At 37.9% G+C, this 16065-nt stretch overlaps 1 protein-coding gene across 2 annotated transcripts; it reads right to left on the bottom strand.

The window, feature by feature from the left end:
- Positions 1-6837: 6837 nt before the first annotated feature.
- LOC116196736 (pentatricopeptide repeat-containing protein At2g06000) lies at positions 6838-9958 on the bottom strand. Of its 2 annotated transcripts, none has more exons than XM_031526608.1 (2): positions 7889-9958; positions 6838-7338 (listed from the first exon to the last, which is right to left on the bottom strand). In XM_031526608.1, exon 1 carries the CDS (start codon positions 9651-9653, stop codon positions 7992-7994), a length of 1662 nt encoding a protein of 553 aa, XP_031382468.1. In that variant the 5' UTR covers positions 9654-9958; the 3' UTR covers positions 6838-7338; positions 7889-7991. The 2 variants fall into 2 exon arrangements, with proteins under 2 accessions (XP_031382468.1, XP_031382467.1); XM_031526607.1 differs by having other exon boundaries at positions 6838-7316; positions 7889-9955.
- Between the last annotated feature and the right edge of the window lie 6107 nt (positions 9959-16065).

The raw sequence follows: 16065 nt of genomic DNA, 5'->3' as shown, positions 1-16065 counted from the left end.
AAGCCAGTCTTTGTTTGTTTAGTCGATTTTATCCTTAAAAGCCGAATGTGCATGAGATTATTCATATCAATTTCTTTTCACATGCCTCATTTTTAAAAGTCGGGTTTTATGATTAGACTGATTCATGTTATTTTCATCCGAGATACATATTTTTCATCATCACAATTCATGCAAGTATTAAATCGACGACACGACAATAACAAACAAATGCGAAATCGGTATCCACATAATCTCGGAACTTCAAACAAAACATTCAAGCATGCATAACAATATGGGATTTAACGGAATCGATAAAAAGGGCACCGGTTCATACCGAAACATGCAAGGAAATCGGTCTGGGATCGCCTTATCACCCCACAATACTCGGAAATTAAAAGACCTAACTCCTCTGAGGGTTTAGTGGATGTCATACCTATGCCTTAAGGACGAAAATGAGTCGGGGAAAGTGTGAGGTGAGCTGCTGGATGCTCAGGTGCAACAATGATCCGAGTAAGCCTTCCTTGGAGCTCGGGTGAGGTGAGACTGTGAGGAAAATGAGGGGCGTCTCCTCCGATCGGGCACGGGATTCAAGGTTGTTAAGAGGTCCACGGAAGTGGCTGTGGATGGTGCTCAAGAGGTGAGTACCCTAGCTGACCCGAATCAACAAGGAAAAACCGTGAAACCTTAAAGAGAAAAAATAAAAAGAGAAAGAAAGAGAAATTCGGGTCGTTTGCACGGTGGAACGGCTCTCGGGCCGTGACCTTCGTGTCAAGGGGAGAGTGAGAATCGTTAGAGAACCGTCAAGGAAGAATCGTACGACTCACCTTAGTCGTAGGGGTCGAAGAACGCAAGGAAATCTGGAAACCTAAAAAGAGCTCGTTTTCGTTTAGCTCTGGAGCGGGTGGCTGGGGACTCCAAATGGCGAAATGGATGTCACTAATGGATTTAGAAGGTCGAAAATAGGTGGGGTATGTATTTTTCTAAAGTTTGGGTGAGGGTAGATGGATGTTTTGCTCGAAAAATGACGTTTTTTGACAACAACAGTTTTTTTTTCTGTTCTCTCTTCTGCAACCCCCTTTTCCTCCGAATTCTCCCTGTTCTTCTGCTCACCCCTGCTGAAAAAATTCTAGAATGAATGCTGAATGCTTGAGGGGGATGTGGCAAGATGGGAAAGAGCATCCTAGATTGGAAGATTGTGCAAAACGGGAAACCGATTTTTATGAGCTCTTTTTCCTTCTTTTTCTGCAGTGTACCTGGCCCAATTTTCCCTCCTCTCCCCTATTTTCTGCTGAATGGAAGTGTAATGAATGAGGGAGAGTGACAATACGGGAAAGTGGTCCAAGATCGGAAAGCAGTACAAGAAAGGGAAAGCCGTTTATGAGCTTTTTTCTTTCTTTCTTATGCACAGCTGAATTTGGACGAATTTTGGCATTCTTTGAGTGTGTTTTCTGCTGTGTAATGAACTCTCTCCTTGCTGAAATCAATGTGATAATATTAATGAAAGAGCAAGCTTGGAAGGATTTTTAGATGGGCAAGTATTGAATGGAATTGAAGGCCATTTAAAAACCAGTCAAAGAGATGTATATTTTTGGCCATAATGAGCTGAATTGCTTGAGGAAAATCTGAACATTTTGCTGAAAAAGAATCGATGAGGAAGTCTTGAGATAGGAAGTGTTTTAATGAGGGAGAAAGCTTGGAAGGATTTTTAGATAGGCAAGCGATTAAATGAGAATTAAAAGCTAATGAAAATCAATTAGGGAGGAGAGGGATTTCGGCCATAGAGAGGGAAAGAAACAAGAAGGAAAATGGCGATGTTGAAAAAGGAAAAAGTAGAGTTGGAAGTGGGGTTCAATAATATAAAAATGAGATTAAAAATGGAAGAAAAGTTAATGGGGAATAAATGGAGAAAAAATGGCCAAATGTAGAATAAAATAGGAAAGAAAAGACTTGGATGTGAGTTTAAGAGAAATATGGATGGAATGTGCTAGATTAGGAAAGATGAGACTAATTTTGCAAATGAAATAAAGAATGGGGCTAGTTTTATGAAAAATAAAAGATTGGGGCCAATTTGTGAATAATGAAAGGGTGGTGCTAGTTTTGTAAATAAATAAAAGTAGTGTGCTAGTTTGCAAATAATAAAAGGAAAAGTGCTAGATTGCAAATAATAAAAGAAAAAAAGGCTAGATTGCAAATAAAGAAAGAGAATGGAGCTGGTTTGCAAATAAATAAAAATGAAAAAGTGGCCGTGGGTCCCGCATGGATTCAAGGGATGTTGGAGGAGTTTGAATCCCAATCAATTGCACATTCAAATTTCGTAACACAAAAGACTAGGTACTGTTGACATGTGCAGAATGGCGATCCCAACAAGCTTGATATTGGTTTATCATGACTTGATGCATTGGGAGCTTAGGAGTTGATTTTACCCAGTTCGGGTGACTGAAGCAACACTAATCGATTCAATTGCTTGTTTGCATGTTTGTGCGTTGTACTGCTTGTCTGGACAAGATCTATCATCCTTTCGCAAACCTTTTGGGAGGCCCTGAAACCTTTCTTTGTCATCATACTTCTTGAGTCGCCTGGTCCACCCTATCGATCTTACCTTGAATAGTGAACCGACTTTGTCTGATTATTTTCTGTTGGAGCTCATATTATGGCCTGGTTGGTTCAAAACTTTGTTGTAGCCAATGGACCAAAATGGGGTACTGACAGTACTAATAGAGGATATTACAATATCATGGAGGACTTACCCCCCTACCTTTCGGGATGCAGGCTCAATACCCATTCATCCATCCTTTCAAGCACTCCGCATTAGCACCCTATCCTAAGGACATGAAATGGCTAATGTGGTATTTATGCCACAAGTATACTATTGGCATCCAGTTTGAACTGGAAGAAATTCTCAAGTTCCTCAGTCGCAATACTGCAATCAAAGACATGATTAGCTACCCTACTGAAGATAGGAATTCGGATATTCATTTTATTCAGTTCCTAGAATGGTTTAAATCACTTTTAGAATGGGAAGTAATCTTCACTTAAGAAGCCATACGGATGTAACCAGTACTGCAATTGGACAGGCATGTCATTGTAATGTGCAAACAAATGTGGTACGTGGGTCCAAGAAGAGGAAGAACACCCTGAGCCCAAGGAGAACCTTCAGAGTTTCAACGGACCTACTCTTCAGAGGTCTAGAAAACCCGTCATAGATATCTGCAATGATGAGCATGAGTACAAGGAATTTCAAAAGATCATATGTGAGAAGAACGGTGTGGTTACAAGAGTCATTTGGCCACCAGCCCAAATTCCAATGGCATGGGACTACCCAAAGGACTATATGCTCACCAAGTCCACTATTGAGCAGGCACTGAAGGAATATAATGAAGAACATCCTCTTCCTCCCATTGCCTACCAGGATCCATATTCTCCTGACCTAGAAGTTCTCATGCAGTTGGACATCGACCCACCAGCCCAATTCAAACCAAGCAGGACCCAACAGAACTATTATCCTACAGGATCCAGATAGCTGGCCTCAACCAATGCAGCTGACACCTTCACATGAAGATGACTACCGGGGTGATCTGACAGAAGACTACATCAATTGGGCTCTGTATAAGATAGACCGATAGAAGCATAAAATGGCACTGGGAAGTCACTATTGTAGCAGTAGTGAAAGACAAAATCCTAGCATGTCACCATAATAGTATTTTTCCTATATACTTTATTAAAAGACATGTTTATTAGCTATAAGTGGTCTTAAGCCATCGTCTTTATGTGTCTGTTATAACTAGTGCATAATTATTGGCCAATCCTGTCAGCCACTAGAAAATCTCTTTTCTATTTGTGTCCGTTTGTGTTGAGCTTTGCCTATATAATACGAGCTCTCCCTCAGTTGTAATCAGATCAGAAGGAAGTTGAATAAAATCTTTCTTCGGCAAACTCTCCCAATGTCCTTCTAAGTTCTCTCTTTTTGGGCAAGGAATTCTTAGGGTTCGATGTAGTTCTTCGATATCAAAAGCTGACTTCAAGTATGCTTCGTGCTTGTCTCGTATGAGGATCCTACACATCAGAAAGAATGTCGCTCAAATATGGGATCCGAGGTAATTCTAGGGAATCGGTAGTATTAGCGATTTAGGTCCTCTGGGTCTGTGATAGAGAGCGTGCTTGAGCATGTTGCCCAAAAAAGGCGTTGGAGCTCGCTAAAGTGCATGGTCACAAATGCCTCTAAGACTAGGTCATTAATGTTATCGCATTTCCTTGGCCTCACATAGAATTGGTATCATACACCAGGAAAGTCTTGTAAGTCACGGGTTCAAAACCCAGAAAATCAATATGGGGGTCGTCCGCCGTTAAAACACCTAGCACGAAGCGTAGTGGGCCGGAATTTGTATTAGGGAATTATGTGCCCTCACATGGACAACTGGCTTTTCGCGGCGTGATGCCTCTTCTGTTGGGCTGAACAAAAGTATATCATCAATGTATACAAGGACCTTATCCATGATGGGAGCAAAGACCTGACACATGGCCTTTTGGAACAGCGATGGGGCAGTCTTGAGTCCAAATGACATGACCTTCCACTGGAAATGGGCATTCGAAATACAGAACCCAGTATTGGGCCTGTCTTCTAGATGAATCCCAAGCTACTAGAAGCCCGTCATTAGATCAAACTTTGAAAACATATTGGCCTCAGAGAGGCTCGTGAAGAGGGCTTGCTTATTAGGCAGTGGAAACTTATCATCTTGGTGGAAATGGTTGAGCTAATAATTGATGACAAGCCGCAGCTTTCTTCTGACCTGCTCTGACTGCTTGTTGACATAGAAGGCCTCACATGCCTATGGTGAATCAGAGGGCTCGATGAGGTCTTGTTGAAGCAATTTTGCATATTCAGCATAAAGCAAGTTGTTGGTGCTCAGGGTTCATTCCTGAGTGATTGGCCTTGATATGATTAAGTCCTCGTTTTTCTTAAATGACAGTCTTACAAAGAACTGCTTATTCTTTCACAGAGGATGATGATACTTTTTGAGGAACTCTTGATGGAAGTCCGCACAATACTGCTGCTTCAAGTTCTGGACCAGTCCTTCAAGGATCTGCCTTATTTCATCTTCTCGCGCCATAAAGAGTCGAGGGATTTGCACATACGGTTGAAAAGTAGTGTTTAAAACGGACATCTTCTAGCGTCATCCTAAGCTTCTTCATCTTAGTAATTATGTCCCAGCCAACCACGACTCCCTTCTTGGGTAGGGCTGAACCCAGTACCCTAGTAATGAGGAATCATTCAGGAAAGAACTGTATTTTGATTGGCTTACTGATGAGGTGAGTGGAGAATACTTCAATGGAGGCGGTACTGAAGTGCTTAGTGTGCGGCTTCCAGCACTCATGTGACAGAACTTCCAGGTTCATTATGTTTTGGGTAGCTTTAGTGTCTAGGAACGCAATAACCTTGATAGGCTTAGGATACTTGGATGTATAGACAGAAACTAGAACGTGAGAAACTGAATTCACTATGTTGATCTCTTCAATATCCTTTGCTGCCATGTAGCACGTATCAAACTTAGACTCTGAAAAAACTTGAGTCAGAATCTGTGAGAACTTCCAAAGCCGCAATGGACGATGGTCTAGCTTGTTCATCCAAGGAGAAGAGTGACTCCACATCATCCTTTTCCAGGGAATTCTCGTGGCACTTTCTAGCTGCGGGACTAGCTTCATCCCTTGTTTCGAGGCTTTTTGACAGTTCTTAGCGAAGTGGCTAAGGCGATTACAAATGTAGCACCCAAAGGATTCGTGCTTTTTCCCAAATCTTCTCTTCTTACTCAGGTACTTCCATTTCGTTTCAGAGTATCTTCTGGACTTGGCCTTGGATATTTTCCACTTCTTATAATGCTTCTTCTACTTGGTTGAGCAGCTGCAGGTCTTATCTCTATCAGAGCACTTGATGTATAACTCAAGCCTTCTACAAGCCTCTTCCATACTTCGGTCTTCCTTCAGAACTTCTCTGATGACTTCCTTCCTTTTGTAGGCCTAGAGGCATCTATGACCATGTGCCTTAACGAGCTTCAACGCCTCTTTTGGGCAACATGCTCAAGCACGCGCTCCGTCACAAACCCAAAGAGTTGATTATAAAATTATAGTAAAACTATTCAAAACCAATCATACAACTCTATTGAAAATTATTTTTGAAAATTGATTATTGAGAACTTTTATTTTCGATAATAATAATAATACTAATAAGTAAATTAATATTTTAAACTGTCATAATTATTATTCGTATAAAATATAAATATATAAATACAAACTCGTGCAACATACAAGATTGAACACTAGTATATACATGAAAGTAAAGATTATAGTTAACAACATTTCCTTGCCAAGCGAAATTTAATAGCAAGTTATCATTTAATATAATGATAAATTATTATTGTTTTGCATATTTCATATCATTTAATATACTATATAACATTCTTAAATTTGATATACAAATATTAAGCAAATATAAATGCCCGCATTACGCCGGGTCACATGGCTATTGCATATAGTAATAGAGAAGAGGATACGAAATCATAGCATAACATGTATATAGAAATACCATGTTTTCGAATCATCTTCTCTAGTATACAGTAATTGCTTAGAGGAGGCAACCTATATACCGCAGAATTAATAAGGCTTTTTAAGATGAGACTTTTACAGGATTTGACCGAATGTTTAAAAAAAAATTGAACATGTTCATTCTCTCAACGCTACGTGTCCAGTACTAGTAGCAAAACTGTTTGATACTTGGGTTGAAGCAGATTGAGTAAAACCTCGCTTTCCTATTCTTTAACGCACCTTCTCGAGAACCGAGCCACAAACTTGAACCGGCACGAAAGATTAACCCTCATAACCTTGCCGAATCAAGAAACACTGAGCAAGGCACCAACCGTATTAGAACTCTTCCATCAATTTTGCATTAAGAGACGGTTCATGGTAGCACAAGTAGATACATTGGAAGCATAGAAAGATCAATTTTTTTTTTGTATTTTAACTTAACCAAAAAGGAGCAGACTGCCAAACCCTTCCACATACCGAAACATAATGTCTGAAAAATATCCCGCTCCACATCCTACACTTACTGATACAGCATAACATTAGCCACTCCGCAAGGACCTCCCTGTACAATTCAAGACTCAGATTAAATACCTCTTGGGATCTTCATACGAACTTCGGGTCTTTGAAGACACATATATGCGATTGCATGATTTTGTCGCATCGAGATTTTGCCCTCTTGTGCTAGCATGCAGCTCTTTGACTTGGTGGCACCCGAAGTTTCTCAGGTGGACCAAGGCGGATATTCATTGCAACTCCACAGCCTGAAAGTTCATCGAACATCAACTAAAAGGAAAGGAAGGAAAACATAATTATAAGTATACATGAATAAAATGCAGAATGGAACAGTAGAAACATAGAAATATGCTCTCCATTCTCCAATTTCACAATATTCTTATTCCTTTGTACAAAATGAGAAATCTTTGCCAACACGGTGAGAGACTAGATATGATGCAATCCCCTCCTGATCGCATCTATCACCCCTTCCTCTAAGAAAATTTCCGATAAAGACTTGAAATCATTATGATGCGCTGTCATCTAATTCTTGCATTGCCACATTGCAACTTTCCCATGAACACATCTTTTTAAGTCATTGCTTCACATAACCATGACGTACAAGAGCAACCAATAAACAATTAATACTGTTTCTCTCAGCATCAGCAAGAGAATGCAAGTAAAGATTTCTCAAAAAGAAAGCTTCGCTTCACATGATAAGAGACATAAGAAGGGGAAGAAAAAGGTAAACCAATATTATACTGAACAGGCTTTGTGATCAGCGCTGAATGTGCACCATATGTCACTCTAACAGATATACAAAGATGATGATAAAACTTACTGCCTACTCGTGGGTCTGCAGCAGGAGTAATGCATGCAGTTGGGGGTGTAGGTAGCCCATCATTCAACCACAGGCATGATAAGAAGCCAAGACAGCCTTTCCATTAAAAGGCCACCATGCAATCTGCATTCGCTCTCACTGGAACAGCTCTTTTCGACAATGACATGCTCAAATTTGGGTCCTCAACAGCAGCCCTTTTAATGCTGAAAGCCTCTTTGGCCATCCCGGCCTTAAGAAGACAAGATATAAAAGAATTCACTGTTATACTGTCAGGAACACAACCAACTTGCAGCATTTTATTGTATATCCTCATTGCCTCTATCGTTCTCCCCTTCATGCAGTGCCCTATAATAAGAATAGTGAAAGTTAACTTATCAGGCCGACACCCCTTCTCCTCCATCTCAACCACTAGCTTACTCGCCTTCTCCACATTCCCAGCCTTGCAGAGACCGTCAATCACGGGATTGTAAATAAATGGCTTAGGAATGATATTCGTCAACCTCAATCGCCTAAGAAACTCAAGAGCATCATCTAACCTATTATCCCTCGCCAAGGCATTAATAACAACGGCAAAAGTGTAAATATTCGGGGATATATTTCTCGAGATCATCTCCTGCCAAAGCTTTAAACCCTCATTCACTTGTCCTGCTCGACAGTAACCGTCAATTAAGGAAGTGAAGGTAATGACATCGATGTGGAAACCAGGAGAGGCAGTCAGCATGTCATACATTTCCCTGGCCTTGCCAGTATTGCCAGTCTTGCCAAACCCGTCGATAAGCACATTAAAGGTGACCGTATTGGGTCTTATTCCAGAAGAAATCATCTCGTCGAAAAGAACTGAAGCCTCATTCGCCCGACCCAACTTGCAAAGACCAGAAATAACAGAAGTGTAAGTCACAACATCAGGGGAGATATTAGCTGATAACTTGACTTCTCTTAATAAGAGATGCGCCCTGTCGACTTCATTGACCTTGCACGACCCGCTTATAAGAGTGTTGTACGTAACAATATCAGGAGTACAACTGAAATTCTGCATATCACGAAAAAGCTCAAAGGCCCTGTCTCTCTCTCTTATTCTGCATAATCCGCGGATTAGAATGTTAAAAGTCCATGTGTCCGGACTAGAGTGCAAGGTCAGCTCATCCCGGAACAGGGCAATGGCCTCATCCACTTGATTGCGGTTAACTAACAAGTTCAACAAAGAATTATACATATTGGGAGAAAATTTAATCCCAAGACGATTAACTTCGGAAAGCAACCTCTTCGCGAGGGAAATTCTTCCAGCCTCAACAAACGAAGACACCAGGAATCCCGATATCGAGATATCAATCAAATGTCCATCACTCCTCATGCAATCAAACACCCTCTCCGCCAAATCATGAAGACCGGATCGACACAGCGCCCTCATGAGGAAATCATAAGTCAGAGGGTAATGACTGATTCCCAAATCTTGCCGACTGCACTCGAAAAACCCAAACCCGAATTCCGGGTAGTCGCTAAATCTCCGAGTAACCTCGAATGCAGTACGGGAAGTCAAGAACTTACGCAAGTAGACCAGGCAGGCGTCCGAATAGCGCGTGCGGGAGTAGGCGAAGATGCAGCAGACAATCTTTATGAACCATGAGTCGGGTCTATCAACAGGTGTTATCTCTCTGGGGGGCTGGGAAGAATGGGGCCCTCCAGGGACATGAGTGTGGGAGTAAGCAACGGTCATCTTGGAGGCTCCAAACCTAACGGGACGGGCAGGGAAGGAGAAGAGGGCCATCCGCAGCCCAACTCCATAACTGGAACTTCCTGCCTTACAAGGCAAGATCCGTTTTTTTCATCGGTTTCCTGCTCAGTTCAGCCACTCTTCTGAGGGCAACAACGCCACAGCAACACCAGAGCCCCCAACAAGTTTCGGAGGCGAGATTTTGAGGTTGAAGAGGATGGAATGTGGGAGAGTAATCGAAGCGAATCTTGGGTGCAAGGAGGGGTTTACGGCAAGAGCTGGGGGAGGGAGGAGAGCTGTGGCAGCCGGTAGGGTTTCTGGGTGTCGTTGGCTTTCCCCAGAGAGCAGGTCTCGTCTTTAGACCAAGAAAGCCAGTCAGTCACCGCCGGGTGAGAATAAGAGTGACCACGACAAACGAGGATATGAACAAATTGGGCCTAGGCCTGAGTATTGGACTCAAGCCCATCAAGGGGAACCTTCTTCGGCCCAGTAAAGAGAAAAAAAATTGAGTACTTACTTTCTTGAAAGGCCCAGTCTTGAGCCCATTAACCCAATAAATCCATAGATATCTCCCCGTTTGTTTCGTAAGAAATTTGATTTTAACTTTAATTTTAATTTTAACTCAACACACTACATAACAAAAACACACGTTTCCCAAGTCAAATTTATAATAACATCTCATTTGTCCTTTTTCACAATCAAAATCAAAATCAAAATCAACTTTAACTCTGAATCCAAACGGCCCCTATTGGCTGGTGCAACTCTTTCCAAGAATAAGGACAGAGAGTTAATTGTCCATTTGTCAACAACCATGTATATATATACATAAAGTTGTATTAGGGTTAGAAAAGTAATTTTATATATAGTATAAGGTCACAAAAGTAAATATTTAAATAAACAATTATAAATGTATGTACAATTATGATTAAATTAGTAAATGCATATAAATCATTAAATACTTAATAATTTTATTATACAAGTAGATTCTTGATTTAAAATATATAATCTCAAAATTTATTTATATAAAATACAATTTCTTAAAATAAATGTCTAAAAAAATATTCCGACATAATAGTAACTAAAAGAAAAGTCTACTATATGCAATAAGTATGTTTAAATATTGAACACCTTTGAAATAGTAATAAATAAATCTATTTAAAGATTACTAAAAATAGATGATTTTCGCTTCTTTTTACTTTACAAAATACACAATTTTTAAGGATTTGATATTCTAGAAAATGTAATATATTTTCTAAGTAATATCATTTTCTTCATTCATATTTGGTATTATTATAATTTATTTCCAATTATTCTGAATTTGTTGTTGTATGTACTAATATTCGAATGCTTTTAATTTAAGAATATATATAACTTAATGAAAATTTCAATTGTGACGTCAAAATTTTTAAAAATCTATCTAAAATAACCACTCTAAATAATAATATGTGCATTGTACAGGCAAAAAAGATAGTTTCGTATAAGAAATTAACTGCAGTTAAATGTAATATGTGAACGATTGCTTTTAAGGATTAATTGCGATATTAATTATGAACTTTACTTACTTTTTCAAATTTATCATGAACTTTTTTTTGTAATCTACTATTCGTCAATTTTTTTCTTTTTCTTTGTGACGTTGAAAATGGTTGTTGATGTGACACTACATGAATTCAAAACATAATAAAATATAAATAGAAAACTAAAAAACCAAATAATCAGAAAAAAAAAAAAAAAAGAAGACAAACATGCAGAAGAATCATGAAAAAATTTAGAAAAGTTCAAAAAATTAAGAAAACTAACACAAGTAGTATAAAAATTTTAAAAATGAATTTGAAAAATAAAATTTCAATCAATATGTAGAAGTTATTAAAAATAAAGTTAAAAAATAAAATAAATCAGAAGAAAATTATTCCAAAAATTAAAAAAATAAATTTAAAAATAAACAAAAATTAAGAATAGAAAATATAAGAAAAGTAAAATGAAGTTCAGAAATAAATAAAATATTCAGTTTAGTAAGAAATAACCAAAAAAAAAATTTTAAAATATAAGTAGAAAGTTTCAAAAATAAAGTTTGAAAATAAAAGAAATTCGGATTAATTTTCAAAAAATATCAATAATATTTAAAAATTAGATAATCGCAAAATTTTAAAAGAAAAGCAGGGGGAAAAGTAAATCATGTTACGACCATATTGCTATCGTCTAGGGCGGATACCACAACTACGAAGGTTGCGTCGATCCTATTGGCCTTAATGAAGCTCAGCAAGTTTGCTAGCAGTTGGGAGTTTCAAATGTGAGCTTGGCCCTGCCAATACGTGTTTATAGGAAATAGCCAAATTTCGAAATTTGGTTTGGAAAAATTGGAGTAGCCACTAACAATTTAGAGGTTGGTTATGCATATTGCATAAGGGAGCATTCTACTATTTTGCTTGGGCTTTAAGTTGCTAGTCTTTGAACAGAAATCTATACGCAAGCCATGCACTCGCCCTAAATTGTATTCAATTCGTCTAAGATTGTCAATTTATAAATTTTCTTATGGGCGATTTGGTGGATGTAAAGTTCCCGCTTTACATCGTATTTTACGGTGTTTAATTGTAAAATTAAAAATTATAATTATTTATCCAAATTAAAATTTTACAACTGTGGCTCGTAAAGAATTTGCATTTAAAACACATGAAATTATTAATTACAACGGAAATTACAGTCGCGGGACTTACATTTTATCTCTGTAAATATAAATTATATATTATATTATCACCCAAATTCCGATACTTTTATATAATTTACACAACAATCTCATATTTCAGTCTACAATTTACGGAAAATAATTCCATTGTTAAATTTTCTCTACAATATTTACTTCTCCTGTAATCTAACGATACTCAAATCAAAATGCCCACTCAATTAATTACACAATTAATCGAGATGGTCGTTACATAATGCCACTTTCCCCATTCCTCGATTGGATAATTTTTTTACAACATACAACAAAGGATCTCATACATTTGCAAGCTCAATCACACGATTACCCGATTAGAACACGTATTTTTCCCTTTTAATAATTTTATCAAAGAAATGATGAAGCCAAGTAATTAATTAAAGTCCAATCCAGGGATTTCCAGTTTTTTAACCATTAAGACCAGTTTGGGACAGCTCTGAAAGTTCTCCGACTGATTTGAAAACCATATATATAGTCCAGGGTCCTTTTTGTAACAAACTAAAAAGTTGAGGATTTTTCCGGGATAATATTGAAAAGGGGTCACAACTCACATGAAACCATTTTGAAAGCATTGAAGAGTCCCGGATTGAACTGGAAATGTGGAAAAGGTCTAGAGACTAATTTTAAATTCTGTAAAATGCACATGAACGAATCTGTATGATTGAAAAGTTAGATCGGAACTGAATGTCTGAAACCATCCAAGAACTGTTATGGAAATGTTCGACATAAATCATCAACTGCTTCAAAAACCAAAAAGACATTCTGAGACTAATATGGAAATATCCAAACAGTCAAGAACTGATTTGGAAAGGCCGTAAATTCAGGTTGATGTTAATAGTCCAGAAAAGTTCAGAACCAATTTGAAAACAATTGAAAAACCCTAAAGACTGATCTGGAAGTGTCCAGAAAGTGGGGGACAGAGCTGAAAAATCTTTGAAGACTTTAGGGACTGATCTGATCAGTCAAGAAAGGTTCATGGCCCGAGTTAGAAACACCTAAAAATATAGCTGAACTGGTATGAATAACCCATAAACTTCAGGTGCCAAGCTGAAAACTCAGAAAACCTCTGATGACTGAACTGTGATAGTCCGAAAAGTTATAAGGTTAGTGCAAGTAATTAGGACGTGCGTACGCTTTATGAGTAATTTACAAGGTTCTAAGCTTCCCTTGCGCGCGTAGCCCTTGGTGAGGTCATCCACATATGTGTTTGCACATAGGTTTACATGGATCCATGGGCTTGTGGGGAGTGTTTATGGACCCAAGAAAAATATACTCCGCATTATTAAAAAAAAAAAAGGAAATTTGTGAAAAGAGAACCCACACCGATTTGAATATTAGGAAATTTTCATTAAACCTAACCCTAATTTCACAAAATTTGTCAACCTAAGTATTAGCAACTTTACGAGTAAACAGTTAGGACCTTTCGCGGGCACTTTTCCCCCTCCGATCTTATTTTCCGACCAAAAATGCGTTTACATGGATGACTTTTTAGGGACAAAAATGTCATTTCATTTGATTATTAAATAGCTATATAATAAGATATATATAAAGAAAATGACAGCCCAAACTCCCGAGTCGGACCTGAGGACGAGTCTTGAAACCCAAAGAGACCCAACAACGATTTCAAGCAAAGATAGTCCGTCCATTGGACGGAAAATCCAAAGAAAATGGGGCTTAGAGTTTCATCCCTTCTAGCTGTTTGGCTGTTTGAGCTGATTGATCTCTGAGACAAAGAGGCGTGGATGCAAGGGAGGTGCAGGGGGAGAGAGAGAGAGAGAAGAGAGAGACCATCTTAACTTTAAGCTTGATGATGTTGCTCCGATCGAGGAAGCAGCATGTGCAACATTCTCGACGGTTTCTGTGTTTTGTGTGAACTTCACCTTCAGGTCCCTTCGTCGATCGTCCTCCCCATGCACATCACATACTTCCTCACTTTCCTCACCACCATCCTTCTTCTAACCGATTTCTTTATCAGACATCAAACCCAACTAAATTCTACCCCCACCCAAACAAGATCGACCACTTCAAAGTTTTCCAGTGGAACTACTATTTGCTTTCCCTGGAATTGGCGTTCTGGGTCCGAGCATTTGGTCTTAATCGGCCAGAATTACAGCAGGCGAAAAGGGGGAAACTTCTTGAATTGAATAAGAATGTCTTCAGCCCCAAAAATCAAAGCTGAAGCAAGCCCACAACTTTATTTTCAGATTATGAAATGAAAAACAAATTTTTTTCTTCAATGTCAACCTTTCTTGCCAATTGGGGGTGTTAACCTGTTATGGGGTCGCCCGCCGGAACCCATTTCTCTCGTCAAGTGTTAGTTGTTCTTTTTTTCTTTTTCTTTTTTAAATAAATAATTTACTATTTTTATTTTCCATTAAGAAATGACAATTTTCTCTTCAGTTTCAACCTTTCCTGCCGACCCATTACTCTTGGCAAGTGCCGGTTGGTTATTTTTAAATAATTTACTTTTTTTATTTTGCCCTTAAAATGTGACATTCCGAGCATGTGACTCATTTTTCCTGAAAATTGATCGCAAGAGGCAAAGTGCCTATTTTTGGTGAAGGTTGGGAGGCACCGCAAAATTTTCAAAGGCTAAACTGAAAATTGACCGCAAAGGTTACTTACTCCCCAACAGTCGGGGCCAAACTGCTTTTTACTTAATTAGAGGTGTCTACAAGCCCAATTGTTGTGAGTTTGTTGTGATTAATTTACGGTGAAACAACCTTAGTTAAGGCTAACTCAGGAATGTGCTATCTTGAGCTCAATCCGGAAGGCAAATAAATTGAAACAGAGAGTAAGCGGCATGATAGATAAATAGGGCAGTACATTGATAACTTTCCTCCTGAGGTATTAGATATTAATTAAACGTATATATATGATAGGTCAAAGTTAAAATTTTACTTTAAATTTAAGACAAAACTTTTTAAAGTTGAGTTTTCATATTTATACTTAATGAGTTTTTGACGGTGCGTTTGGTTTCGGAGTTAAAGTAATTCTGATTTTAATTGTAAAAAAGGACAAATAAGATAGGATTATAAATTTGACTTGAGAAACGTGTATTTTTGTTTTGTAGTATGTTGAGTTAAAGTTAAAGTTAAAATTTTTGACTTGGGAAATGTGTATTTTTATTGTGTAGTGCGTTGAGTTAAAGTTAAAGTTAAAATTTTTGTGATTTTAATTCTGAAACCAAATAGAGTATGCAAATCTCAAGAGAGTAAATGACCCCCTGACACCGACAAGTGTCCTCGTCTATGGACCATGCTACTCACCTTTTACTTTGGTGGTAATCGCTACCCAAGTCGAGCTCAAGATAGCCCATTTTCCTCAATTGAGGTTGTGATCTGTTGTGATCTTCATCAAGTCTAACAAAGCTCCTCACTGCTAGTGAACCGACTAGGCGTCATTGAGGCTGGCCTGGCGATGGTAGTAAGTTCACTGAGATAAGCCATTTTCCCCTTTTTACCTTTAAATTTCTTTGAATTATTCAACTTTTGAATTTTCTAAATCTTTATATTATTTTGTTTTGTTTATTTTCGTAATTTTTTTTTAAAATTTTTGAATTTTTCTAATTTTTCTTGAATTTATGCATTTTATTAAGAATTTCTTTTATTTTTAAAAATCATTTTTGAAAATTTCTACTATATTTATTCTTTAATACTTTTTTCGAAAAATTAATTTGATTTGATTTGATTTTGAATGTTATTTTATTTTTTCTTTGAACTATTCTTGAATTTTTTTTATGAATTTCATGTT

Source organism: Punica granatum, chromosome 2 (assembly GCF_007655135.1).
Source record: "Punica granatum isolate Tunisia-2019 chromosome 2, ASM765513v2, whole genome shotgun sequence".
NCBI classification, from domain to species: domain Eukaryota; kingdom Viridiplantae; phylum Streptophyta; class Magnoliopsida; order Myrtales; family Lythraceae; genus Punica; species Punica granatum.
This window is presented reverse-complemented; position numbering and strand designations above follow the sequence as displayed.

Bases quoted from the DNA above. Each gene is read 5' to 3' on its own strand.
- LOC116196736 (XM_031526608.1), bottom strand. From the start codon at position 9,653: ATGGCCCTCTTCTCCTTCCCTGCCCGTCCCGTTAGGTTTGGAGCCTCC.